The sequence below is a fragment of the Sparus aurata genome, chromosome 3, assembly GCF_900880675.1.
Source record: "Sparus aurata chromosome 3, fSpaAur1.1, whole genome shotgun sequence".
Classification (NCBI taxonomy): Eukaryota; Metazoa; Chordata; class Actinopteri; order Spariformes; family Sparidae; genus Sparus; species Sparus aurata.
Genome location: NC_044189.1, coordinates 6,397,216 through 6,424,956, shown reverse-complemented (window position 1 = coordinate 6,424,956; position 27,741 = coordinate 6,397,216). Strand labels below are relative to the sequence as shown.

Here is a 27,741-nt window from a genome sequence, read left to right as displayed (position 1 = left end):
AGCACATACTTCTAACACATGTAATTAAAACAACCTTACATTACAGACATGGGGCTCTCAGTTCTAAATCCGATGACGTCCCCTGGTAATAACAGTCCTGTGCCAATAGAGCTTATGTCTGGACATGTGACGTGGTAACTTTTCCTCTGGTATTGTGAAACTTTTATTGTAGAAAACAGATGTCTTGACACTACTGCCATACATAAGAGTTGGTCACAGCATTTATTTCCATTTTCTGACAAAACTCCACACAAAAACAAACTTGAGACCAAGCTGAAAAAAGAGAGATCCTTCTCGTTTTATTTCATTTCCTCTTTTTTTTTTTTTTTTTTTTTGCTGCTGTTTCGCAAGTTAAGGTACAGTGCCTTATTCCGTGTTTCCACTGATTTAAATAATGAAATTGGAGAGAAATCTCTTTTTCCGAGGACACAGAAAGATTGTAATTCTTCTTTTAACAGGGGTGAGGACGGGTGGGGTTGAGGGGAGGGAGGGAAGGTTCGCGGGCAGGTCGAGGGGGAAGGTCGTGAGAGTAGGTGGAGGTTTTACGAGGACGCAGGGTTTTAGCACGGTGTTCACAAACAGACAAACAGTGACAGATAGACAGGCAGGGTGAGGAGAGGGGGAGGCAGGTAGGGGAGGAGCGAGAGAGAGGAGAGAAGGAAGGGGAGGAGACAGTGTGCTTTGTCATGTCTGAATGAAAACAAGCAGCTCTCGGACCCACTTAAAAAAAGAAAAACAGAAAACTTTTACGAACAATTTTGTTTTTTAAAAAACACCCAGTCTTCTATTAGAAAACAACAACAACACAAGCAGAAAATAACACCTGGGGAGGAGGAGGAGGAGGAGGAGGAGGGGGGGGGAGGGGGAGAGAGGGAGACAGAGAGGAAGGAAAGGAGGAGGAGGAGGGAACCTTTTTTTTCCACCCTGATGAGGGCAGGAGTGAGTGACTGTCTAAGTTTTATGCTGAGATTGATTCTTTATTGAGGAGAAAGAGGAGGAGGAGGAGGAGGAGGAGGAGGAGGGAGAGGGTACGGCAGTAGAAGATTGGCAGTGAGTAAATAGAAAGAGAGAAAAAGAAGGTAAGGAGGGGCAGAAGTTGAAGTAGGGCAATAGCAGGAAATGGCAGTGATTAAAGAGCTGGATCTGGGTGGCTTTTCTCTGCAAAAACAAACAAAAAACTGACGCCACCCTCGCGCTCAGATCGCCAGTTTCGGAGTCTAGACGGGAGCTGCCATGTTGTTCTGCTTGGCAAAGGTGATCGCAGTGGAACAGTCAGGTTTTTGTCTTTTTTCTTGTGGTTACACCCTTAATTCACGACTACACGGTGGTGTAGTTTGAGCACACGTATGAAGAGTGAAGTATTAAGCATCGGCACAACAGTGTTACTGGCAGACTAGTGCTGTAAAGACTTTGGATAGAAAAAAAGGAGGACAGAGGGACGGAGAGGACGGGACGAACCCATCCTCTCCTCCTCTGTTGATGGTCCTCTCGTCGTCTTGGCGTTTGATTTTGTTTTGTTTCTTTAGGGACGAGGACGGCAGTATGGAGCGAAGTTAACATCTTGCACAGTTTGAGTATGTGGACAGGAGAGGAGGGATGGATGAAGGGCAGGAAGGAAAGAGCAAGAGAGAGGGAGACAGAGAAGGAGGGATGTGGGGGGAGGACGGGGTGAGAAGGAAATGATGCTTTGATAATTTAATAGTATGTCTCTTTTTCCACCCAGCCTGCAGAGATAGAGAGGAGAGAGAAAGAGGGAAACAAGAAAAAGAAAAAGAGAAGCGTTACCAGTCAAACGATTTCATTTAGTGACGGACATCAGAGCAAAACAGGATTTAAAACTAAACAGTAGTGTGCTATAACATGATGACTAATGTAATGATTTTAAACTGCATCTGTTATCTCTTCTTCTTGTCATTAAAACAAGTGTAGTATTAGTCTTTCTGTACCAGGCTGCAGTTTCAAACAAATACTGAATCTACCGTGCAGCTGAGACAGTACATGTGTACGTTATGTGTGTATTAGAGTGTGTATGTAAGTGTTATCTTACCTCCTGGGCTCCGACGAAGGATGACTTTTCGAATCTCATCGTAAACAAAGATGAGGAAACTGTATGGGAATGCACAGAACCACCAACTGGGCCTGAGAGACAACGGAGGGAATGATTGAGAGTGAGAACAGCTCAGCTCAAAACTGGGAAACAGTAATGAAGAACACACACTTTCAGAACTAATTATCCTTCCTGATAGTAGCCATACAAACATTATTCATTGCCCAAGAAGTTAAACATGGAGGAATGCATATAAAGGTACTGCGACGATGCTGGTTTGACTCACTTGAGCGGGTACATTCGTAGTGCCACGTCCATGCCAGGGCAGTAGGACAGGAAGGCAGCCAAAGCTGTTTCCTCAAAGAGGCCAAAGATCAAAATCTTATTCCTGCCAGGGAGTGAATGCAGACAGAAGAGGGTTAGTTAGAGGACACACAGAATAGGAAAATTAACAGATACAAATAAAAAGGGGAGTGGATCATAAAGTGGCTTTACAGTTGATTTTCTGCAAGCAGAATTTGAGGACAGCTGAAGCAGCACCAGTATCTGGGTTTGTGTGTCTGGACTATTAATGTTGCCTGCAGAACAGAGTAGCATCTAGTGGCAGCTGAGAGAAACTGCATCAACCAAAGTAATGTCTCGTCGCCGCCACAATTCTCAAGTTGTTTTCCCTTTCTGAGATTTCACTGACAAATGTAACACTCACACCTGTTTATTTAACTCACCCTGTCCTTCAGAGAAAACACTTGTGTAATGGACTGTAATGGATTAAAGAAGTATTCAAATCCTTCACTAACATAAAAGTACTAATACAACAATGTCTACATGTTCCTTTAGAAGAAAGATAGAGCCAAGTATTTTTTGATTCACTTAAATTGTCTGGAACACAGAAGTAGAAGTCTTTCATTCAAAATCTTACTTAAGTAAAATAACAGAAGTATTATCAGCAAAACATACTTATCATATCGGAGTAAAAGTACTTTGTCAAACAAAAAATGACCTCTGAAAGTGAGATCTACTGTATGTTGCATTATCATAATCATTATCATAACTTAATTTATATTCTATCTACATATTTTCACAATGTTTAGTATGTATTTAAAGTGCAATCACACGAGTACAAACGGACTCAAGTTGTAGGGGATACTGGATACTTTAGGCTATAAGAATAATGAGAATACTACAGGATGTTTTTATGTCTTACAAAATAAGGTGAGCTGATGTACGACATGTAAAACATTAGCTAATGCCTTCTTCAAATGAAGACACTGATGTAAGCTGTGACTTACCTCATGCCCTGCTGGAACACAGAGTTGCGTCTGGTCTTACAGATGATGACATCTGCCCACTGCACCACCACAATACTGACGAAGAAGGCTGTGTGGCATGTGAATTCAACAATCTTGCGCTGCTCATAGGTCTGTACAGAGACAGAGGAAGAAACAGGAACACAATGTATGACTTGTGAATGAAGGTAATTGTGAATTAAATATTTTGGGAGCGTCGTGTGAGTGACCTGGTGTAATATCAGGACACACGAGGGAGAACGAGAAATCAGGTTAGTCAAATAGAGTACTGAAACTGTGTCAGGTCACTCGTACCCATTGCTGCCCGTAGCTGTCCTCCAGGTCGTTTGTGGAGCGATCGTCCCAGTTGAGCCGGATGCCGACGAGCACCGACGGCAGAAAACCATTTTCAGCCATGATGACAAAATAGGCGAAGAACCCGCCAAGAGCTTGGATCATACCTGCAGACAGAGAGTTTAATCACTCATTGATTAGAGTTACTGCACAAAGTAAAAACCTGTAAACCCCATAATAATCACTGAATATTATGTGATGATATTCCGTAGAAAATGGAATAGACTGACAAAAACAGAGTAGAGATGTTGTAATTGACCAAAGTAAGGCAGAGATTTATAAAGAGAACAAGTTTTGTGGCAAGTGATTTACTGGTGATAAAATTCTACACCCTGTTTAAAATTCGTACTGGATGTTGAATAACGTCAAAATGCACCTACCGATCTGTCCATAGGCGATGCTAATGAGTCTCTCGTTGACCAGTTTGTCCCTCAGAGGGTTCCTGGGCTGGCGCTTCATGATGTCGCTCTCTGCTGCTTCATAGGCAAGAGAGATGGCTGGTACCTGACAGAGGAGAGAGAAACACAGAGACGTTGTTGTAATGGTGGTTTCACGTATCTGCAGCATGCTTTTTATTCAGTGAAAGCATTTATTTATGGTATAATTTGCTTTGGTTCAATTCAACATGCTGCACTTTCCAAACATTAGAAGATCTGGACTGATCTCACACTGCCACCTAGTGTTATTTGTGTGAACATACTTTTCATTCATCATGTAAAATGATAGAGGTGCCATGAAATAAATGTGATAAATAACGTGTCAACTGAGACTTTTAAAATACATGTGTTTTTATTCTGTGAAAAATACAGTTTAGACCTTTTCCTTACCTTTTCAGTGAATGCATCCTTCCACTATTCCCTTTAACATTTGCAAATTAAATACTAAATTGGGTTTAGTAACACTGGTTCTATTTCATGAAATGATCCACAAGTTGTGTTCAGCATAAAATATTCTAATTATTCCCAGGTTTAATTCTTCCTGTTCACATTACGTCTGCAAACACAGACACTTCAAGCAATGCAAGACCAATTGTGTCACATGAAAATGGTAATAGAACAAAGTGCAACTTGTATGAAATAGGAGAAAGCTATTTCCTCCTGCCTGGATTCACAGAATAGTACATTTATGTGGGCCTCTTGTGAATGCGCCTAATGTGTGTGGCCACCTCTGATTGGACAAGTGGCTTCACACAGCAGCTTATTACCTGACTGGACATGAACACATTCGAGCTGCAGTGATGGATCAGTATGTGAGTCACTGTGTGGTTATGTGTGAATGTTTGTGTATTTCTTACCATGTCAGTTCCCAGGTCGATGCAGAGGATGGTGATGGTGCCCAGAGGCAGTGGGATGTTGACCAAGATGAAGAACAGGAAGGGGGTGATCTCTGGGATGTTGCTGGTCAGAGTGTATGCAATGGACTTCTTCAGGTTGTCAAAGATCAGACGGCCTGTAGGGATGAAGGTGGTGTATAAATAAATACAGGATGCCGAACATGTTAAACCCCAATAAGCAGGGATGCTGAGTCAACACTGTCTTAAATTCAGAAAACACACAGAGAGTATAAGAAACAGTGACCCTTTCCATCCCTCAAACCCATCGATCTTTCAAACTTATCCCTCACCTTCCTCTACTCCTGTGACAATGGAGGCAAAGTTGTCATCCAGCAGGATCATGTCGGCGGCTTGTTTGGACACGTCTGAGCCAGATATTCCCATGGCAACACCAATGTCAGCCTTCTTCAGGGCGGGAGAGTCATTCACACCATCACCTGTCACAGCCACGATGGCGCCCTGACAGAAAAAGAGGATACAGAGTTGGAGGTTTCCATTCCGTACATCTTCTCATTACAGGCATGTTTCCATTTAACTGCGTACATGTATATGCATGTGTGTTTATGTACTGCAGCTGTACCTGTCTCTGGCAACCCTCTACAATGATAAGTTTCTGCTGTGGGGAAGTTCTGGCAAAGACGATCTCTGTGTGGTTCCTCAGAATGTCGTCCATCTGATCCTGACTGAGGTCTTTCAGATCTGTACCGTGGATCACGCAGGCCTTCGCATCCCTAAACAACGCGGATAAAACAAAACGCTCTTGAAGACTTCTGAATACCAAATTGTGAAAGCTAAATGGAGCATCTACTATGGTTAAAGTCTCACTTCTATCCTGCCGTGCTGTGACCTGTGAACACATGTTCTGTCTTACCTGGGGTTCACCTGGCTGACGGGGATGTTGAGGCGTGCAGCGATGTCTTCCACTGTCTCGTTGCCCTCGGAGATGATGCCCACACCCTTGGCAATGGCCTTGGCTGTGATTGGATGGTCACCAGTCACCATAATAACCTGAAATATAGGACGAGGGAGACGATGAGGAGGTAGAAGGTGGAAGAAAAGAAAAAAAGAGGCAAAACAGGTAGGATAGGATGAGAAGACGAAGAATGAAAGGAAGCGGAGAGAGGATGTGAAAGAAGAATAGGAGAAGAAGAAGAAAAGAGAAAAAGAAAATAATTCTAACTACTCCTAAAACATTCCATAAAAATGTTCTGTGTGCGTGACAGTCACACACAGCAGTCACATCCAGGTGGGTGCTATGATCTGCTTTTTCAGCCCTTTAAATGCCAGCTTTGAAAGGAGCCCACCTTGATGCCAGCAGAGCGGCATTTGCCCACGGCGTCGGGCACGGCAGCACGGGGAGGGTCAATCATAGACATGAGGCCTACGAAGCAGAGGTTGTCTGTCTGGAAGTTTACGTCATCTGTGTCAAAGGCAAAACCTTTGGGATACTTCTCCTCTGACATGAAAAGGTGGCAGAAACCTGGAGGAAGAAGAGATGAAATAGAGTGAATGAAGTGTACTATCCAATATTTCAGCAAATACACCAAATTTCAGGATTCATTTCAGGATCGATTAACAGTTAAAATATTGGAAGATTTTGAGAAATTGCTTTTTTTGTCCAAGAAACCGTCCAAAACCTAAAAACTCAAATGACAACAAAGGGAGCAAATCCTGACATTAAGAAGAAAATGTTTGACATATTTGCTTGAAAGATGACTAAGACAAATAAATGATTATCAAAAAAGTTATCCATCAATTTTTCGCTGATCAATGTATCGACTCTATATTCCAAATGAAGACCTTTAATTAAACTACACTGTTCTTCTTACCCAGTACTCTCTCTCCCAGGCCTCCCAGTTCCAGATAGGCGTTCTGGAAAGCCTCTTTCATCTCATCGTCCATGGGCTGCTCCTTGCCCTGCACCATGATGGTGGAGCAGCGCTCAAGGATCCTCTCTGGGGCTCCCTTCATCACCAGCAGGTAGCGGCTGTCACTTTCATCTTCACCTTCGTGAATTGAGAGCTAATGGGAACATATTTTAATGTCAGTATTAGAATAATTCAAGAGTATGGAGTGTTTTTGCATGTTTTAGCCCATCTACTACAAATCCGTATAGATCATATGAATTATTTTTTAGTTGCATAAATAAGTAAAGGGGACACACCTGGTACTTGTTGGTGGAGTTAAAGGGAATCTCGGCCACCTTCTTGTTCTTTTCCCTCATGGCTTTGACGGAGCCACAGGACAGCTCGATACACTTAAGTAGGGCGGACTCAGAGGCGTCCCCGGCGACGTCACGCTTCAGGATGGGCAAAGAATCCTGACCAGCCTTGAACACAGCACGGTTGCAGAGAGCAGCGATGCGTGCCAAAGACACCCATGTTGTGGAGCTTTTGTCGAAGGAAGAACCTGGAGGATGATCAAAAGAACGGTTATTTCCAGGTGTCGCAGTAAAAATTGCTGCTTGCCAAAATTTGTACTTTCTGTTCCAGAAACTGTCAAGATGCATTTAAGGAATAAACTTAAAATACCAGCCTGAAAACATCCCATAAGATTTTCTAGTCTGTAGTTTTAAATCATCATTAACTGTAACTGAACAGGGATTGCAAGAGAATGTACCACAGAGAATGTATGGTCACAATAACATAAATAATCTGAAGGCTGTTTTGATGCATTCAGGAGAGAAGAGAGGGAAAAATCTCACCAGACTGGTCCTCGGTGGTGTCGGCCTCGTGGATCTGGTTGTCGAACCACATGTGAGCGACGGTCATCCTGTTCTGGGTCAGGGTGCCCGTCTTGTCAGAGCAGATGGTGGAGGTGGAGCCCAGCGTTTCCACAGCCTCCAAGTTCTTTACCAGGCAGTTCTTACGAGCCATTCGCTTAGCAGTCAGTGTCAGACACACCTGAGAGCCAGGAGGGACAAAGGCAAAGAAGGAAAGGGAGGAATGGCAGAAAGAACATAGCAGCAACGAGAGAAGGAAAGACAAGAGGAAAGGATTCGTTGATGAAGGAGAGAATAAAAACAAACAAAAGGAGAAAGAGAAACACATTAGTACCTGTATGATAAACTATTTAAAATAACAGGTGAAGATCTCCAGGTGTTAAACTAACTTTTGCCAATGAGCAGACACGTCAGTGCCATACTGTACCTGAAACAATTAACCACACCCAAAGACCAACCCGCCCCGACACCTGGAGATGTTTCTCCTGCTCACTAACATGTGTCTCTACAGCAAAATGCACTAAAATCAAAAACCTGAAGAAATAAAAACACAGCGCAAACGGCAATGGAGAGAAAATGATGCGTGAACGAGTGAAGCAATGAAGCAGAGCAGCGGTGCATTATGTAATCATGCCAACTATGGCAAGACCCATGGGCCGAACAGAACGAGCAAAGGCCAAGCAGAGGAGGCCGAATTCAATTCTTAGCCTAATATCATTACATTAGCTAGCCGTTGTCATTGTAGACAGCACCGCGACTGGCCTGGAGGAGAGAGAGAGACATACAAAGAGGATGATGGAGAGAGAGAGAGAGAGCCTGGGAGAAAGAAGAGAGAAATGGAAAGAGATATACAAACAGTGACAATACACCACTGTCACCACAGAAAACATACTGACATACAGAGAATGTTAACGTGGAGACACAGACAGAGATGCACACAGACATACAGCAGCTACATCACAACAAGACACTGAAAAACACAAGAACAGAGACACAGGAAGCCGACACATCAAGACACCATCAGCTACAACACTGTGCACACAATCAGACATGGGTGAAACTACAAACTGCTCGAAAGGCTGATTTACTGTTAGCACTACCTGTAGCATATTCAATAATGCAACTTTATTATCTTAATCACTAAAACCTACATTACAGTGTCTTCAACAAACAGGCAGAGCCTTAGTTCTCTATTAGTTTTAATGTTATTCATTGTGAGTTGGGAAGTGTTCCTCGGTTCCTTTGGCAATACTTTATTTTACTACGAAAAAAAAACAAAAACAAAAGGAGGTAACTTCATTGTGAAATAGAATAATAAAATAACTTCTAAGATTCCTCTAATATAGGAAATATAAAGAAATACTGTTTGACCCAAGTCTGCGTAAAACAATGAGGAAGAAACAAAACACACAGGACTGTAAGAAGAAACACACAAGAACAACAACTTGAAAAGAAGGAATCATACAACTGGACAACAACCTTGTAAACACACACACTCACTAGAAATACTAACATCATTTTCCCTGTCACAGATTAAAAAACACAAATCAAACAACAAATAAACCTACCTTCTCCCCAACTAATAATCTCACACCCACACATACACAGCATCTCATTTCTCTGCCTACTCACCGTGACTGTGGCCAGCAGTCCCTCTGGCACATTGGCGACAATGATACCAATGAGGAAGATGACGGCCTCCAGCCAGCTGTAACCCAGGATGATGGACAGGATGAAGAAGGTCACGCCGAGGAAGACGGCCACGCCTGTGATGATGTGGATGAAGTGCTCGATCTCCTTAGCGATGGGTGTCTGAAGAGCAGAAGAAGTTTTAATTGATTGAAGATGCTGATTCTCTCTAGAGGGCTTGGTGAAACTAAGAAACTATGACTCTTTACTGAAGTCTCAGCACATGAAATCTCTTTTGTCTAGCAGCTGACGACTCTGAATGCTCACAAAATATAGTAAACATCATCATAAACTGTGGTTTCTATGCTTACACTTAAAGTATGCATGAGCAACTAAATAACTGAATGGTCACATTAAGCAACGTCTATCATGTGGCTTGTGAATGACACAACAGACCACTGTCAGATACTGTAAATAAAGAATATGATACCTTGCCAGTCTCCAGGCCTGAGGTCAGAGTGGCAATGCGGCCCATCACTGTGCGATCACCAGTGCACACAACGATGCCACGAGCTGTTCCTAAGGAACGAAAGGAGAGGAAGCAGGTTCTGTAAAATCATACATTTCTTTATCAGCTGCAGACAAAATAAAAAAAGAGAAGAAACACATCAAGAAGCACACATGTAGCCTGTGAGTGATGATAATTGGATGGACAGACTTGAAAGATGAATGATGCCTAGAAGAATAGTGCAAACTTAATGCAATGTAACAATGTGTCCACATAGGGGCGCCATACATTATTCTTTATCTCTTCTACCACTGTGAGGAGCACAGTGGGAGTTCCATAGCCGACCAGTAATATGACAAACTGAACTGGAACATAGCAGGTATGAGGTGAAACGGGGTCATGATGACGTCAGACAGAACACTTTGACTGTGGCCTATGGAGACCACTCACGTGTAGCGTCTCTGTTTACAGGTCTATCTGACCACTGATCCAGAACAATAAACATACGCATGCATCCGTACGAATGAACACACACACACATATAAGAATGTTTATACAAGATGGAGGGCGGCTGACGGTGTGGGATTTGCACAACTGACAAGCGATGAAGATGACTGTGATGATGACGTGATGGTGATCTTACCCTCGACACAGTTGGTGGAGAAGAAGGCGATGTTACGGGTTTCCAGGGGGTTGTCATGGGTACAGTCAGGTGACCTGGTCTGAGGCTCTGATTCACCGGTCAGAGATGAATTGTCAACCTGGACAGAGAGGGAAAAAAAACATTTAGTAAGCATGTGAGAGAGGCAGAGAGAGACAAAGAGCCAGAGGAAGATACAGGAGAGATGGGTTAAGTGCCTTCACGAGAATGTCAAAACCACGTACAGACACAGACTGTGTGTCTTTTCTGTCTTTGATGCTCTCTGTTAATGCTTGATGTTATTCTAATGAGTGTTTGTGTTGCTGAGCAGAGGTTTGTGTTACATTTAATTTATATCTGTGTAGATTTGAGGTTGAGATAGGTTGTCTGCACCATTTGGAGAAAACAGGACTTGGACAGCAATCACTTACACAGCTGTTTTAGAAAGAATTATAAATAACAGCTTATAGTGAAATTATGAAGGTGCTGTGATTATTTAGTAAATAATGGATAAATCAACACATCAGGTGGATTTAAAACAGGGTTGACAGGATCTGACTGCTTATGAAGAAGCTTAGAATCACATTTTCCACTATTACGTAAACCTTTACTGGCTTCTGTGGTGATGCAGTTTTACAGTTGGCTACTGAAAATGAGAGACCTCAAAGGTGAAAAGTTACGTGCATTAAAATATATTACTTTAACATAAATTATTAATAAAGCTTCACTCAAGGGCAGCACTACAGAATAAGTTGTTTTTCTCTCTTTGGTTTGTATTTGTGCATCTGTGCCTGTAGCGCACCTTGCAGCCGTGGGAGGAGATGATGCGAAGATCAGCGGGGATCCTGTCTCCTCCTTTCACCTCCACCAGGTCTCCTGCCACCACCTGCTCAGCGTTGATCTGCATCTTCTCTCCCTCACGGATCACCAGGGCTTGCTGGGAACAGAGAGAGAGAGAGTGAGAGAGTGAGAGAGAAGGCTTGATGCCAACACTAAGTCTCTGTAAATTATTAAAATATTCACAGAGAGGTTGGAGAAGAGGTGAAACAGCACATCAGTCTTAAAAAAAAAGCAATTGAAAGCTACATCACAGACTGGGGAAATAAGCAAATCATGTTTTTGTTTAACTAAATTAACTTTTCACAGGTATGAACTAGGTAACAACTATCACAAAGAACTTACGTCACTATATCTTGGTTAAACTATTGAGTGTCCAGTACCTGAGGGACCATGTTCTTAAAGGACTCCATGATCTTGGAGCTCTTAGCTTCCTGGAAGTAGGAGAAGCAGCCGGTGATGATGACGACAGCTGACAGCACGATACCCAGATACAACTGCAGCGAGAGGAAAGAGAGAAAGACTAGATTTAATGCAGAACTTAATTGATAGACTTCACCTTTATCTAAAAATGTATTACAAGGCAGGTAAGAATAGACTAGTGGAGTCACAGACAGAGAGACTAACTTGAAAAATCATCAATAAGACATTCTGACATCAAATTGAAGGGTTCAAGAGGTAAAGAGGCTATTTCTGGGAGGTAAGGCTTCTGTTTATACAAATAACACAAATGCTTTTTCAGCCTATCCTTTATTTGTTTCATCCTATAGCTGACAGCAGCATATGGTTTGATGTGGACCCTGTCACACAGAGGCTGCCTGCTGTGTTTGTGGTTTTATGACTATGATAGCTTGTCTATCGTCTCATGTTTTAATAATTCACAGTTAAAAGATCAAAATCTTCACACATGCCAGACCCATCTAGGTCCTGCACCATCTGCCCAGACTGCGACCAGCTATCAGTGTGTGAATTAATATTTTGGGTGTGTGATACAGTCTTGGTCACTCATGCTGACTTGTCGCTGTGTTCGTTTCACCCTGAATCCTCCCCCGTGGTCTGAGCCAAGTATTTTGTCCTTTCAAGCAGTGTGTCATCGCCGTTTAGCCTCAGTGCTCGGCTCAGCGCTGCGCTCTGACCCAGCATCAAACAGTGCTGACCCATGAACGCTGTATTCTTACCCTGCCAGGAGTCACACGCTCCCTGTGGCGTGCCCAAAATGGATGTCAACAGGATGGTGTCTGTCACACTAAAGATGGGTCGGCTGGCATGATTCGGACAAACAGCTGACACATCCTTTATCACTGATACAGCTACGACCCTAAGGACTAATGACTCAGCAAAACGCTGTCTGAGTGATCTGCTAGTGGAGAGGGAGCACACACACACTCATCGCTCTCTATTCTCGCTCCCTCAGGTGCTTTTTAACATCTGGCCTTTCTCAGGTAGTACACAAACTGAGATGGTTGGAAAACTCATCCTATCATCATCCACTCACGTTATCCCCAGCGGGCTCGTCCTCTGTGGCAGCCTGGATGGCGTAGGCCAGAAAGCAGAGGATAGCACCGATCCACAGCAGGATGGAGAAGCCACCAAACAGCTGGCGACAGAATTTCACCCATTCTGGAGTGGTGGGGGGTGGAGTCAGGGCGTTGGGGCCGTCCCTGGCCAGGTACTCTGCTGCCTTGGCATTGGTCAGACCCTGAAAGGGAAAGAGGGAAGGCAGAAAAAAGGTGGAAGATGGGTTAAAGAAAAGATGGATGAGTAGAGGGAATCAAGAAGAAAGAAAGTGCAGAAGGATGGAGGGTGGACAGAGGGAAACATGAGGATAGAGAAAGAGTTAGAACAACAATATCAAATTGAATTGATTGTGTAAAGTTTGATTTCTAATGTGAAATGATCAATTTACCTGGACGATATCAGTGCTGTATTTCCGGCAAACCTCCTCAACAGACATTTTGTGTTCCGTCTACAGTGAATCAGAACAGAAAGTAAAAGTTACCATATCAATAAAAACCCTGGCATTTAATGATGACCCTAAAAGAATGCATAATGTTTCAAAGAATATGAAATTTAGGGCAAGTGTGCTGTGGTCATGTTAGGAGGTTGTACATTCCAAAAAATTTATTTATAATTTGTCAAACTGAATCTTACAACTGAATACAAAGTAGGAAATATTTTTACAAAAACAATTGATTTTGTATTTATATTCCACAAATGTTCCTCAGAGAAGTTCAGTTATTATTTTTAATAATTTCTAAATACTCTTTGGGAATCAATGTGTGTATCTGACCCAGCCCATGTAGTATCAAAACAAGGGATATCCTGAGGGTCTGGCTTCCTGCCTCACACTGGAGCAAATCCTCCCACAACAGGATTAAATTGCTGTGCTATATTACCTCAGACCACACTGTAGCACCAGCTGCTACGGAATACCAACTCTCTGTTATCTCCTTTCCAAACAGAGAGATTAGATTACAGTTGGATCGTAGCTCTTTGAATGCTGGAGTGAGGCCAGGATACACTATCCATGAACTCTTCGCTACTCAGCTGAGACTTCAAGGCTTTTGTTATGCCTGACTGATTGAGCTTTGTCGTAAAATGAGATTTTGTGCTTGTGTACCACCAATCTTGTCCTCCACGTAGGTGAACAGACATATCGTTTTCATGACAAATACAGGGAGGTCAGAGGAAGTAGTAAGCCACAGTGTACTTACTATTGGAACTTCCTTCTTCAGGTCATCCAGATCCTTGCCTCCCTTTTTCTTGGGCGACTCCTTCTCATCCTTGTCCTGCGTGGTGGCCACGCGGTAGCTGTCCGACCGTCCATACTGTAACACAGAAAGACAAGACCACTGAGTTCAGCCCTGTCATATTACTATAATATTAGTTCTATTTCTTTCTTTACAGCTGACCCTTATCCTTATTCTCACTGCAATACAACACATTGCTCGAGACTACAGCTGCCCGTGTTTGGGATGAACAGAGATCTTCTCTGTGACTAAGGGATTTTTGTATACTTGAGATTGCATAACTATCACTTAGGATATGACATATTGAACCAAGCACTGTCAACAGCGCATCTTCTCATACTGTTATTGTCACTGGTAGTCTATTCAACGCAAGACAAACAGAGAATATGATGCAAAAAAGATGAGAGGATGCAGTAAACTCGCTACAGGGACACACCGTTTTTTTTCCAGGATGCTATTTGCGAAAAACAAAAAGGTGTTTAAATCAGCAGGAGGACCGCTAGTTAGCTTTTAGCCGTTAGCAGACGGTGAGCAGAGTCCTGCAGTGTGTTGAGTTAAAGAAACAGCTAACAAACAGCGGCGCTGAGGGTTTCTGTTCAGTGGAACATCAAGCATTAAACAAGAAGTTTACAATAATTAAATACCCTGAACCTCATCAGCTGAGGATAGTTTAAAAGTTTGGATGCTAATATTTTTAACTGAAAACCATAGATGGTATAGTGAGCAGAACAACATTCTGATTATAGGATATGTTCTTGAACTATGGTGAATAAAGTTTAGAGCCAAACTTCAATGGATGCTCTGTTAAATGTGATCACTGTCTGAAAGAGAGAGCACAAAGTCTAAGCAATGTCAGCCAAATAAAGCCTTGACTGTCCTACTTGTAGTACCTTCTTCTTAGGTTAACCACTGATTAATAACACAAATGATATTCCAACTTTAGATGTCATGCTGATGATTAAAGGGGAACTCGATTCTTCCTGATTAGGCCTGGCATCATTAGAGCACAGGCCTGTCTCAAGAGCTCCATTTAAACAGCAATTTTCACCATCGCCATTTAGACTGCTGTCGTTCAGACTACAGACACGACTGCTACTGTGTCTGAGAGGAGGAGGGAAAGTTATAGAAGTCAGGTGAGAGTAAGATCCAGGGAACAAGAAGGGCCAGAAGGTAGACAGACAGAAAACAATCTGACAGTAACTGTAATGTGCATCATGCAGTGTACTACATTGAAAAAAATAATAAAGGTGACACTGCAAAGCCTGGAGTATCTAGAAATATCACATTAAATACATAAATGTAGACCTGATGGGTGAGGATGAAGCTAAGCGGCTCAAAAGAACCCATTACATTATAAATAATGCTATTATGTCTTCAGGTACTCATATTGTTGTGTTTGTGTGTACAGTAGCCTTTGCTTGCTCACACACTCCTGGGGGATTAGTATGTTTTTTATCAAATCACCCTGTTACCCAGCATGCAGCGTCCACAATGAACATCCTCAGGGTTTTCTAGTAAAGCATTAAAATGTCAGACAGCTGCTCGGCTGACACAGAAACAGGAACATGGCAGGCTCTGTACATTTCTATGTGTCAATCTGATTTAAATCTGTAAATCCTGTGGAGTGCTCATGTTGTTTTCAATTTAATATTTGTCACATAGGGCTTTATCAACCACTCAACATTTTCCACTGCTGTTACGCTGAGGCCCATCACTGTTCTTTACCTACTGAAGGGGTTTATCAAGCGCACCGGATTTCATGATATTCTGTAACTTTGTTGAACTAAGGAAAACCCTACATTTGCAAAATGCTTCCATACCGTGTTAGGTATATTATAAGCAGCAGTAGAAGCATCAAAGTTGTTTTCAAAGCTGTTTCATACTAAATGGGTTTAGACCACACATGAATATGAACAAAGTGAAGTTTGGGTTATCAAATGAATGAACTGCTGGGGAAAATCTAAGTTACTAATTTAAATATCACTTTGAGACTAAACACAAACTCAGCTGACATTCTCAAACAGCCAAATGTGTGACTTCTGTCTACCAGACATGTACTTGACTTAACATGTTGATGTGCACTTCCATCCAACCTTAATACAATTGAGAGAAGATGTGCTGTGATTAAAAACATATTGACATTCATATTCTGTGTAATCCTGCATGATGAAAGAGGAGAGCCCACTTATTTTAGGAAAGCTTTTATGTGGATGAGTCTAAGCTGAGAGGTTTCACACTGATTTGATGGCTGTTTTGTGCTGTCTACTGTCTGGTTTTTCACCTCACTGGGTGTTAAGCTAGCAGGATGATGAGTTAATGAAAGCCAGCCAGAGAACCTACTTGTTTTGCTACCCGTTACCTCTTTACCTCTCTGTGTGCGTTAATACTTTAAAGTGTGGGAACATATTTTTCAATGATTTATTTGGGTTCTGGCTTGAAATTAACCCTCATCTGAGTATGCATTTTCTTTTTCATTATTTATTATGGGTGTCACGAGTTTTAAGGTACCAGAATGATCTAAATGCTGCTTCACGCTTAAGAAAAGTCCCTTACCATGTGTCTTGTCACATAACTAATTTATCCAGGACGAGTAAAATCTCTTTGGCAATAGAGTTGTTTTGGTCATTAATTGCTAAGACTAAAGGGAATTCCTGCCAGAACTTCACCAACACTAGTGCTACTGCCCAACAGGGCCAGTTTGTGCTGGCTCCTGACCAACAGACCTCAAGGACAAGAGGGTTATGTCCTTCAGATAGCATTTTGTGATAAATGCATGTTTTCATGTAGAAACCCCAAGATAATGACACTGACGGCCAAGTGTACAGAGTTGTGTGAATGAATGAGAATGAAAGATAAGATAAAAATATAACTCAGAGAGAAAATATCAAATAACATACTAAAGAATAATTTTGAAGGGGTTTGTACATTTTGCTGGTTGTGTGTATAAACCTGCCACGTTTCACAAATATTTTGTTGTTTTTTAACAAATGACGGCTTAACTGCAGTGAGCCGAGCTAAACATGCCATAGCCTGGCTGAGCGTGAGTGTGGGCTTTTGGGGGGAGGGTGAAAAGTTCACCGCTGTAAAGGAAAAGGCTGCACTGGATTTATAACGCGAGACAGAACGAGAGCATCATTGTGAAACAGAATGGAAGGGGACAAAACTAATTTTAGCGCTATTACCTTTCAATAATTGTTTGAAGCCAAAATTGTGTTTAAAAAAGAACAAAAAAGTGAAAATGTACTTATCACAGAGTCCTGATGTGTATGAAATGTCTCTCTACACGTCTGCTTTTCAGCCTCCACCAGTGACTGATACTTCTGTCCTCTCTGTGCAGCTGTGCATGTTCACATTTTCTGCTTGATCGCAAACATAAGCATTTTTCCATGCCTGTGTGTTTCTGTCTATCTGTGATCTGTATGAACTGTATGTTTATGTCTGTGTGTGTTGCCATCTGTCAGGAGGTGCAGTGTCCCCCAGGCAGTCACGTCCAGCAGGCCATCAGATTACTGCTGTTTACTACACTGGCAGATTAACCCAGTGAACAACTATAATCCCTCTCCATCACTCTCCCTCTTCCCCCCCGCCCCCCCGCCTTCTTTTCAATCCCAGCCTCTCATTCATCCTTACTCATTCACTTATCTTCAATGTCGTAACATATTCTGCATTTCTCTAGCATAAATGCACTGAGTAGATTTAAATGTATTTAAATCAACACACAGGTAATGATCTAGTCAAGGAAAATGATCAGGCACACAATCAATTCTTCTTCGATCAAAGATTAATTGGTACAGAACCTGAAACTTCTGTTCCCAGCTTGTGCCACAGCTAACTTCATAGAAAAGAGCCAACAGAGGAATCAGTCTTTCTGGTGAATCAAGAACTAAATGTTCGTATCCTGTATGAATTTAACCCTGGGAAACATCCTACACAGAACATCATGTGTATGAGTACAACAAGGACAGTGTGACTAAGCATGAAAAAAGGAATTATTAATACATGTGTTTCAAGCCCAATTAGAAAACAAGTTCCTTTAATGTCTAAATTTACCCAAATGAGTCATTAGCTACAAACTATCAGCCTGGTTTCTCTTTTAAAACTCCAACTCTTGAGATGCAAAGATGCTTAAAGATGTGCACTGCTCTGACATGAGGAGCTTTTTCTTTTGTAGACATTTGCTACTTCACTTCCTCCTCTGCTCTCCTCTGCCCTCACGCTTGTGTGCACACATCCATTCAGGATGATGGCTGCAGAGACGACAAGGCCGACTACTCAGGCACGTAAACAGACCCTTCAGTGCTGCACGATCTTCAAATGTATGAAGTCACAGAGGCACTAGAAAGAAGCCACCTCCATCTGAACTGTAGAATGGCAAACACAGTTAACACCCACATTGTTTTATTACAGTTAGACTTGTTTTTGTTTCTTTTTTTTCACTAATGGAAACTGGAAGCAAGCCTGATGGAAATATTTTGTCAGTGCAATCCATTGTTGTGTTGGTTGTCTTGAAAAAATACAGTTATGTGCCCAAGAAGGACAGAAGTCACACTCACAAATAAATATTTTAAAACTCCAAAACTAGATATCAAGAGCAATATATTCCCCCATTACTTCCCACTGTACAGAAATACTATTTCAAGGACATAACTGAACCAACCAAGAGCAAGAAAATTGTCAAAATCTCTGGATGCTACACTCTCAGGCCAAGATATGACATTTTGGCTCATTGAACCGGTCGTTTACACTTTCCCATCCATTGGATATCATAAAATACTAGGTCCAAATATGCAATACACTGACGTATATTGCTTTTAGTTTCATTCATGATTAGAAAGAATTAACAGAGAGGATATTTTCCTGTTTATGTGACCACCATTGCTCAAGTACATGCAGCCTGTCCTCTGTCTAGTTACAGGCTGTGAAACCTGATGAGGTTCTCAGAGGCTTCCAGATGTTTTGTGCTGAGCTACAGGGCAGATTGCTGAACATTCGGAGCCTGCGCTATCAGCTGGTATTCTGTATCGAGCCTGACCAGCGGCGCAGAGCACCACAGGTCTGAGCAAAGATGGATGAGCCATTTTGTAATCTGCTGAAATCACTAGTCAAATCTCAGACACTGAACACGAACATCTTTCTGTGCATGCTGGTTTGGGTATTGCCAAATAATGACTTGAAAATGAACTACAAAAACTCATATTTTAATCATTAAGGAAACAAATTGGCTCATTTCAAAGTGAACGTCATGGTGATTCTAACAGTTATTGTGTGAAATGAGCTGTAATCAGAAAAAAGGGGCTTCGATTATGAAGATCAGTATCTCTGTGACAGTCTGCCTAATTATGGCTGTAGCTCAGCGGGTAGAGCAGGTTGGCTAGTGATCGGAAGGTCACTGGTTCAAATTCCAGCTCTGGGCTGGGCTGATATGCATGTCAAAGTGTCCTTGAGCAAGATACTGAACTCCAAATTGCTCTTGATGTGCAGTTGGCACCTTGCATGGCTGCCTCTGCCATCAGTGAGGGCCCTGCGATGAGCTGGCGACTTGTCCAGGGAGTACCCTGCCCTCGCCCAGAGACAGCTGGGATTGGCTCCAGCAAAAACCCTGCGTCCTCATAAAAGGGATAAAGCAGTAACAGACAATGGATGGAGATTGCTTTAATTCAAATTCAGTTCATTATATTGTATCAGTCATTTTACAAGACAGCAGCACACTGCCGTATTTTTGCGTGTTTGCCGTGCTCATATTTGCCCATATGATTATTCTAAAACCAAGCAAATGTAAACTCTGACAGCAACTACATACTGTAAGACCTTGGTGAAATATCCACCAGCTGACACTGAATCATCTGGTATTTAGCCATGCTCAGCGTGTGGTATTTAACCTATTTTTAAACTAAATCTGATGACGTTCCAGTGAGCAAAATGTCACAATTTTAGCTCAGATTCTTTAAATGGAAGATCTCGCCACCGCCTCCGGGGCAGTTAAGTGGCTCTGGTGGTGCCACAGTGGATCATCGTTACCACACACATAAAAGAAATTGATTATCATACAGATCATTGGACTGACCGACCTAGAAAATACTGACAGACTGACTAGCACACACACACTTACACCCTCAGGGGTCCCACATTATCTACCCCTCCCTTTACCCTCCCACTTTGTTTACATTCTCCTCCCTCCAGGCTGCCCATCTGTTTCACTGCTCTCCTTTACGCTGATCTACTCATCTGCACCAAGGTTTAATCGAGACGAGACCGTCTGAGCCACACTTATGATGCAGACTGTGTGGGTTGTGTTTTAACTTATGTAGATAGAAGCCACAGTGGAATAATACATCAGTTTGATCTGTTTTTGACTGTAAAATATGTGAACAGTGACACTAATGATTGTGTGCTGTTGCCCACCATTTAACAGTTACATTCTGCAGTGTAGCACGTCAGAGCGACAGAAAATGGAAGTTGTTGACAGAATCAGATTGACAGTGTGCACTTCAACTGGGTTGATAGATGAGGGATCTGAGGTTTCCTAGCAACATCCAATCCACCGGGCCATCTAAATAATTGAAGTCAGTTGTGGTGGAGGGAATGGAGGGGGGTATTGGAATTTTTTAATGATGCACTTAATGTGAAGGTGTGTTATGTAATAGGGCTATACTCTTCAGTGTGCTGTGTTTTCCCACTCTGTAATCCGCCCTGTCATTTCTATATAGTTGCTGGAAAATGCTGTTACAGGAGGCATGGAAAACTACTCGTTACACTTGACACCCAAGTCACCCTGCAAACGGGAAGTGATGTCAAAATGACCTCACTGTGCATTCCAGGAAAAGCGTGATAAACTGAAGAGCAAACATAATCACTGGCATTGGGAAAACCCGTGGATCCACACTGTTTCACACACACTCTCACAAATGGAAACCATTAAGGCCAGGAGGCTGAGAGTTAGTAATGATGAAATATCGACAAACTGAAAGAATGATGTAATGGAGTCCGTGACCAAGAGAACATAATAGGGAATAACTTCCATTAGAGTTGTGATAGTGAACTGTTAAAACTACAGTACAATGACTGTTGAGTAGCTGTGTAGGCTAAGTGGACTTGACTCTGTAAAACCACAGTGTTAGTATGCCATTCATATAAAGCTTAGCTTCAAACCAGTCCCAGCACTAGAATCGTAAAGCAAAAAGATTACTATGCATGCACCTGCTTTATTCATACGTGCATAGATTTAAATGTTATCTTAATGCATTCCTATGCGCTTGCACTTTAAATTGCCTTTGTGCTTGAAAACTGCATATCAGTCTCCAAAGCTGCATATTTTAGCACTAGAGCAATAAAGGCAGTCCAATTCACATGTGCATGGAATTTCTATATTTCATATTTTTCCAAGTCATATACTGCAGTGTTTCCTCTACATTCATTTAGGAGTGGCGGCCCGCCTCGCGAGAGCGCGGCCTTGAAAGTGACATCACGTCAAGCACCCAGGCACCAGGTCGGAGAGTCAGAGGAGTGTTATCTTGAAAATAGGGCAACGACTCACCGGAGAAAAGGTAGACTTATTAGCTTAAGAAAACTTATAATAGATTTTATAAGTTCAATAGACATTTGCAAAATATTGATGGCCAGCTAAAGTTACGTAACATATCGGTAGCTTAATTAATTGGGCCCGGTGCCAACTCAACTCAGTGTCGCTAACGTGAGTAAACTAATTGATAGCATTAAGCGAATATATACACGCCATGATGTAACTGCTGACTGCATTTTCAGATGAGCTTGTTCAAATATTTCTCAAAACCCAGAAAAATTCATTGTTCTGAGCCTGGGTGCAATCTTTGCCACTGATTCTACAGCCCCATCAAGAAATTATTATTTATTGTTTTATTTTTTATTTTATTTTATTGTTGTATTTTTGTTATTTCTTATTATTACATTCAGCCTTTAAAAAGCACTTTTCCATGCCAGCCATTCAATAACAAGGGGGATTATGCTGGGCATAAAAGTAAAATCTGCAGTCAAGTGTCATTTGTTTACACCACCACTGCTCCCCGGAGAGCCTGCCCCCGCAGCTGAAAAAAATCCTGGAGGAAACACTGCACTGACAATGATGATTAGCCACACTGTTAGCCAAATATCTTTTTACTAAATGTTGTGCTCAAACTAAAGTAAAATAGGAGAATGACCTATGACTATAGACGAATCTGCAAGTCATACAAAATCAGCTTGCACTGATGCATTGAGAGGAGAGTTTTAGAAGTCGTAGAGGCAAAGGCAGGGTTTCCCATAATGCCAGCTATTGGCTACATCCATGCTATCACTATCCATGCTATGACTTTGATCTTGCTAGAGAGACAATCTGGTTGCCATTGATTATGTCTAACTTTAACCGCATCCACTTTTTTTGTTTGAAAAAGAACATTAACCACCAAAAAGGAAGGATATTGCCGGGCTTTGAAGCCAATTTGACACAGTGGCAAAACTGTGTGCCAAACCGAGGACTATAACAGAGATTAGCCGCTCGCCCGGAGGAAGTCTGCAGTGCACAACACGGAAGCTATGCAGAAGATCAAACTATTTTGACTTCATGTGCCACTGAGCACCTTTCATAGGAATGAACAGGGCTCTACCTCCAATGCTGTATCCAGATAACGCTTATTAGATTCATAGGCTAAAGAGGGGCTTTAAGGACCTCTGGTGATTCAGTGTTTTAATCTTTACAGTGTTATGCCACAGGCCATTTGCTCTCTTATACATTTTCTAAAGTCAGTGGGCAGTAGAAGATACTTATCTACAAGTCTCCGGAGCTCAATTATCAACTGACCAGTCAGTACAGACTTGCTTGTGGTACCAATCAGTACAACACTGATATTAAAGCAATTCTAAATATCAGAACTGAGATGTTTTTAAAATTGACTGTAGAATCTGCGCCTCACTGTGTATTTAAATGTGTCTAGTGGAGCGGCATGGCCGCATGCTGAGCCCTGTTAATCAGCACAAGTGTCAAGTGAATTCTAAACACTTCATTCAGAACTTCTGCTCACCAAAATTTTGCTCTGAGCTCCATAAGAGTAGTGAACATTCTGCAAATAATTTTGATTGTGATTACAAAGATAAGACAATAATGTTAATGTTAAATGTGTTGTGATTTTGTCGCACCAAGCACAGACACAAAGACTTTTCAATAGATCCTGATAGGCTGAGTAAAATCCTTAGGCTCAGCTTTGGGTAAAACCCTCAATATCCACAAATACAGGATGTTACATTTTGCCTTGACACTAAAACTAAGCTGTCCTTGCTGGCATTTCACTGGCATGCTGTGACGTTATTTCCTCCACCTTCCAACTCCTGCTGCCCCCTGGCAATCAGATTGCATATCAGTGATCTCAAATATCTGCGGCTGGACAATATGAAAACAGAAACAATCCAACCCTATTCTTGACATTACAATCAATCCAGCTGTTTTAACTAGTGTAAAGAGTGATTTTATTCAAAATTGTGTGTATCTTCAGTCAAAAACAGATTTCTCTAACCAACCTATGAAGAAGCAGCTAAGAACTATCATCATTACTTAACAACACATTCAATTTTCATTATTCACTAAATAAAATGAAAGCCAACTTTTCCAACGCTGGTGCTCATTAATTTACCACACAAAATGTGCACAGCTTAAACTAACAACCCAGTAAACCAACATGTGGTTCAACTAATGCTAACAATTAAAACGTAACATTAAAAGCTTGAATGAATAATGCATCTAGTGAGATGTGTTTTCTTCTTTCCACCACACTGTTCCATGAGTGATTCTGTGCACTGGTTTTAATGAGCTGCAGTAAAGACAATTATAATCAGGACTGAAACTGAGAAGATACAATGAAGAGATCGTATCACTGTCATGTGTGGATTTAGACACCATGGATGAGAATAGATTAGTCCTATGAGCGCCGCCTGCCTATTACACACACACGCAACCACATTACACACCATCCATCCTTCATGTTGATTAGTTCTTCTCCTGAAACTTCCACATCAAGTGCATTATAGTACATCACCAGAACCATCCATCCTTTCCTCCTTCTGTATCTCAGTGTTCATCTCTCCATTCTTCACCTCCAGCTCCACCATTGTTCCTGCCTCTGTGTCATCGCTGCACATGAGCACCATCTCCTCCTGCATTCCTCCACCTTTCACACTTCTCAAGGTGACTCACCACAAAGGCTCTCTCTCAAGCTTCTCTGTACCGCCATCATTCAGTGTCAATCACGGGATCTTGGTTAGTTTTCCTCTAAACAGGATCCCCCTGTGAGGCTGACCTTCGCTACATCTCTGCCCTCATCCTCTCACCCACAAACCCGATCGTTGACCCATGTGACATCAACCCCAAACTATTGATTGGCTCAGATCAAGTGGCCCAAGTTGCCTTGTCAACTGAACCTTCCTGAGGTCTCCCCAATCTCCTCTGCCCTCACTCCACCCCTCCCGATGGCAAATCACAGCCTGAACATGGGAGTTTCCACTCCCCCCCCTGAACACACACACACCACTCGCCTCCTCTCTTGGCGCAGTAGTCAAAGTTGTGAGCGGGTTCCCCTCCGGCGATCTAGTGGACATCATCACAAACCCTGACAGAGCGGCACGATTTACACGACTCGGCCTGAATGCTCTCTCATCCCAACCCCCCAAACCCGGATGTAGAACAGAGGAGAAACCACTGCCCATCAGCAGTGATGGACCATGACACCATGGGCACTGAGGAAATGTAACTACAGTTATCCTATTGTAAACGCTTGCATAGTTTAAAAGGCTCCAAGTCACAACTAAACTTGATGAATGCTGTAAGTGAGAATGCAGCTTTCTGCAGAAGCAATGGTCAAAGTTTTAATACCTCACTGCTCAGTAGAGACACTGGATAAAGCCAGACAGTAATACTACAGATATGTAAGATGGATTTTCCAGTAGGAATGACATCATGGTGCCTCAATTTATGGGCTGGAACAGGATGTCCTTTATAACTAGCAAATAGGGGAGTTTTAGTGAGGCTGCTGGGGTAAAATGAGACAATGGGGGTGTTGTCTGTGTCTACACTTGTGGAAAGCACCTCCTTTGAGACATATCCACAGACATTTATGGGGTGGAGGGTGAGAAGGGGGTTAACCAACACTGAGGAACCATTTTGACGTACTTGTCAGTGCCCATTTAGTACCCAGACCTAAGCTGCTTTTACCCAAACCAAGCACCAACACAGCGAGATGACCTGCAAAAGCATAATGTAATGTTTTAATGAAAATGCACCAAATGGTTGAAAGAAAAGGAGGAGAAAAAAAAAAACAAATTCATAGCCGTCATGGTTTTGATTCCCAGCCCCCACTCTCAGTGAATCTGGGTTTGCCCCTTTGCAGGCTCAAATTCTGAGGGATATTATGAATTTCCTGCTGAAACACACTGAGAAAACACACAGTCCTCTCCATGCTATTGATCTTTAGGAGTGACTGCAGTCAGATTCGGAGGAATGACATGATACCTCCGCAGTTGGGGCTGCGGTTTTCACCAACAGGTTATACATTACCGTGCGTAATTGCGCGTTTCACCGGCATATCACTCGCAAACGATCTCATTTCAGACCTGGCTCGTCCGTGTCATTATGCAGTCTGACTAATCGTGTAGTTAAGAGCTGTGAATTTCCTCAATCGTCTGCGGCGGGATCCAGCGGCTGCACGCTGCCAGATGTTTGCTCGGAGTAATCTCGCTTTTTTTGGAACCGGTGAATGAAACAGCGGGACTTTTCTGCCACTCCTCATCCAATGCATGTCAAAAACCTCGACAATCGCTGATTTCTAGGTTAAAATAATGACGCTGTTCGGCACAATGGGTCCATTCTCTATCTGCTCGTTACGTTCCTTTGCGTTACTGTGCCAATACACTTCAGAAAATATAGAATTATCGATGTGGATGATCAGGAAACAAACGGCGTGGATGCCAAACGTTCAATTTCTCCAATCAGTGATTAAAATATAAGGTGAAACAGCACCGCTAACTATTACAGATACTCCGATGAGGACAATTAATCACATTTCACAGGCGGGGAACGTTTATATGATCGATCAGCTTCATCGTGGTGTTCATGAGGGATGAAAGCAAAAGTAACGTGTTTGTTTTCTGAGTGAGAGCTGAAAATAAAAGGCGACAAGGACTCAAACAGTAACTGAGGATCGTTACTGTAACGCGTAACAACCCGGTACTGGTTCTGGCCGAGTCTGGGCGGATTGTCTCACAAATCTGTCGCATATTCCCCAAGAAAAGACACCGAGTTCAGGCATTAAAATACCCCAATACTGTGAGCTAGTAATCTAATTCGCAGCCCGCTGATTTGATGTGATACCTGTCGCTTTATAGCAATCAAACTGAGAACAATTAAGTCTCATTTGACGATGATAATTCACGCAACAATGCGGTTTTAGCTGCTTGTCACGTTCAGGCACAGCTGGTTCCGACCCATCACACACACACACACACACACACCCACCGAGTCCAATGTCATTCTAACATCACGCCTGAGCCTCCGTGCTCTTCAACCTGTTCCTGAACGGACACACTGACCGACCAGTCAACCGTCACCTCATCCAGACCGGACCGGCTAGCTAACTTTAACACAACCGACATTTTATTCTTTAGCTAACGTAGACGTGAATCACAGAAGATGTGTCTCTTACCCCCATTGTGGCGCAGTCAGTCGGGTCTCCTCAGAAGATTAACCGCTTTTAGGCTCGACTCAACCAGAGTAGCTGACTTTAAGGCGGGGAGGCGGGGCAGAAAACGGTCGCTTGTCTGATAAAGAGAAGAAGAAAAATGTCTCCCTTCAGTTGACAGCTAAGAAATGACTAGCTAACATAATATCCTAAAATATCAGTTTTTAAAAAAAAAAAGAGGAACAGCGATAAAGTAAAGTAAACTGACAAGGTAAAGTTTAATCACACACTTCGACAGAGCTTCACCCCGTTAAGCTGAAACTCAAACGGGCTTATTGTTTGGACACAAAGTGTAAAAACGATGCGCGGCCGTTGGTGGAACTCACCAACGTTCTCCCTGTACGGCGCGGATGATGCCGGTGGAATGTAGACCCGCGGAGCAGGCGTCTTCTTCGGATGCTGTCTCCCTCCGCGGCTGTGCTCAGGCTGCCGCAGCGCTTAGGGTTCCCTGGTTGTCACTCCGCGGGTGGAACAAGACCAAACGACTGTTGCTCCTTTTATACATTAAAGGACATAGTTTTTTGTTTTTTTTAATTATTATTATTTTTAAATGTTTGACATTACTTATTCTATCAGCTTTCAGGTGATGAATACTGTTTGTAAATACAGGTGTTATATATCATTTTTCATTTTGTCACAGAGCAAAACTGATGAAACTATGATTATAGTGACAGGCATTTGTTTAGTTGAATCAGTGATATAGCCTAATAATAAAATATGAACCCAATTAACTTAAGGACTGTAGTAAGCTTTATACGGTTCAGCTATCCTGTCCAGTGCAACTCATATTCCTACGCTGGAACAATAGGCCTATTTACCTTTATTTCTGTTGTTGTAATTAGATTTAACACAACTTTATTTGTTACAAAATGGCTCCATACAGTTTGTCTGGCACAACTCA

The 27,741-nt window shown here is 42.3% G+C and overlaps 1 protein-coding gene across 3 annotated transcripts; it reads right to left on the bottom strand.

Moving 5' to 3' along the window:
• Positions 1-203: 203 nt before the first annotated feature.
• On the bottom strand, positions 204-27,299 carry atp1a3a (ATPase Na+/K+ transporting subunit alpha 3a). Of its 3 annotated transcripts, none has more exons than XM_030412058.1 (24): positions 27,167-27,299; positions 26,805-26,919; positions 14,071-14,184; positions 13,263-13,322; positions 12,852-13,055; positions 11,740-11,853; positions 11,322-11,456; positions 10,523-10,640; positions 9,862-9,950; positions 9,375-9,554; positions 7,725-7,923; positions 7,185-7,429; positions 6,850-7,042; positions 6,325-6,500; positions 5,892-6,028; positions 5,601-5,751; positions 5,311-5,479; positions 4,982-5,136; positions 4,068-4,191; positions 3,649-3,794; positions 3,337-3,467; positions 2,334-2,435; positions 2,048-2,139; positions 204-1,724 (listed from the first exon to the last, which is right to left on the bottom strand). In XM_030412058.1, exons 2-24 carry the CDS (start codon positions 26,808-26,810, stop codon positions 1,696-1,698), a joined length of 3,069 nt encoding a protein of 1,022 aa, XP_030267918.1. In that variant the 5' UTR covers positions 26,811-26,919; positions 27,167-27,299; the 3' UTR covers positions 204-1,695. The 3 variants fall into 3 exon arrangements, with proteins under 3 accessions (XP_030267918.1, XP_030267919.1, XP_030267920.1); XM_030412059.1 differs by having other exon boundaries at positions 27,071-27,186; XM_030412060.1 differs by lacking the exon at positions 27,167-27,299 and adding an exon at positions 27,049-27,073.
• Positions 27,300-27,741: the final 442 nt, after the last annotated feature.

Coding starts and splice junctions, on each gene's coding strand:
- atp1a3a (XM_030412058.1), bottom strand. Junction 10,641..11,321: donor TCTCCTCCCACGGCTGCAAG/GTGCGCTACAGG, acceptor CTCTCTGTCCAG/GTTGACAATTCATCTCTGAC. Junction 5,137..5,310: donor TGTCACAGGAGTAGAGGAAG/GTGAGGGATAAG, acceptor TCATCCCTACAG/GCCGTCTGATCTTTGACAAC.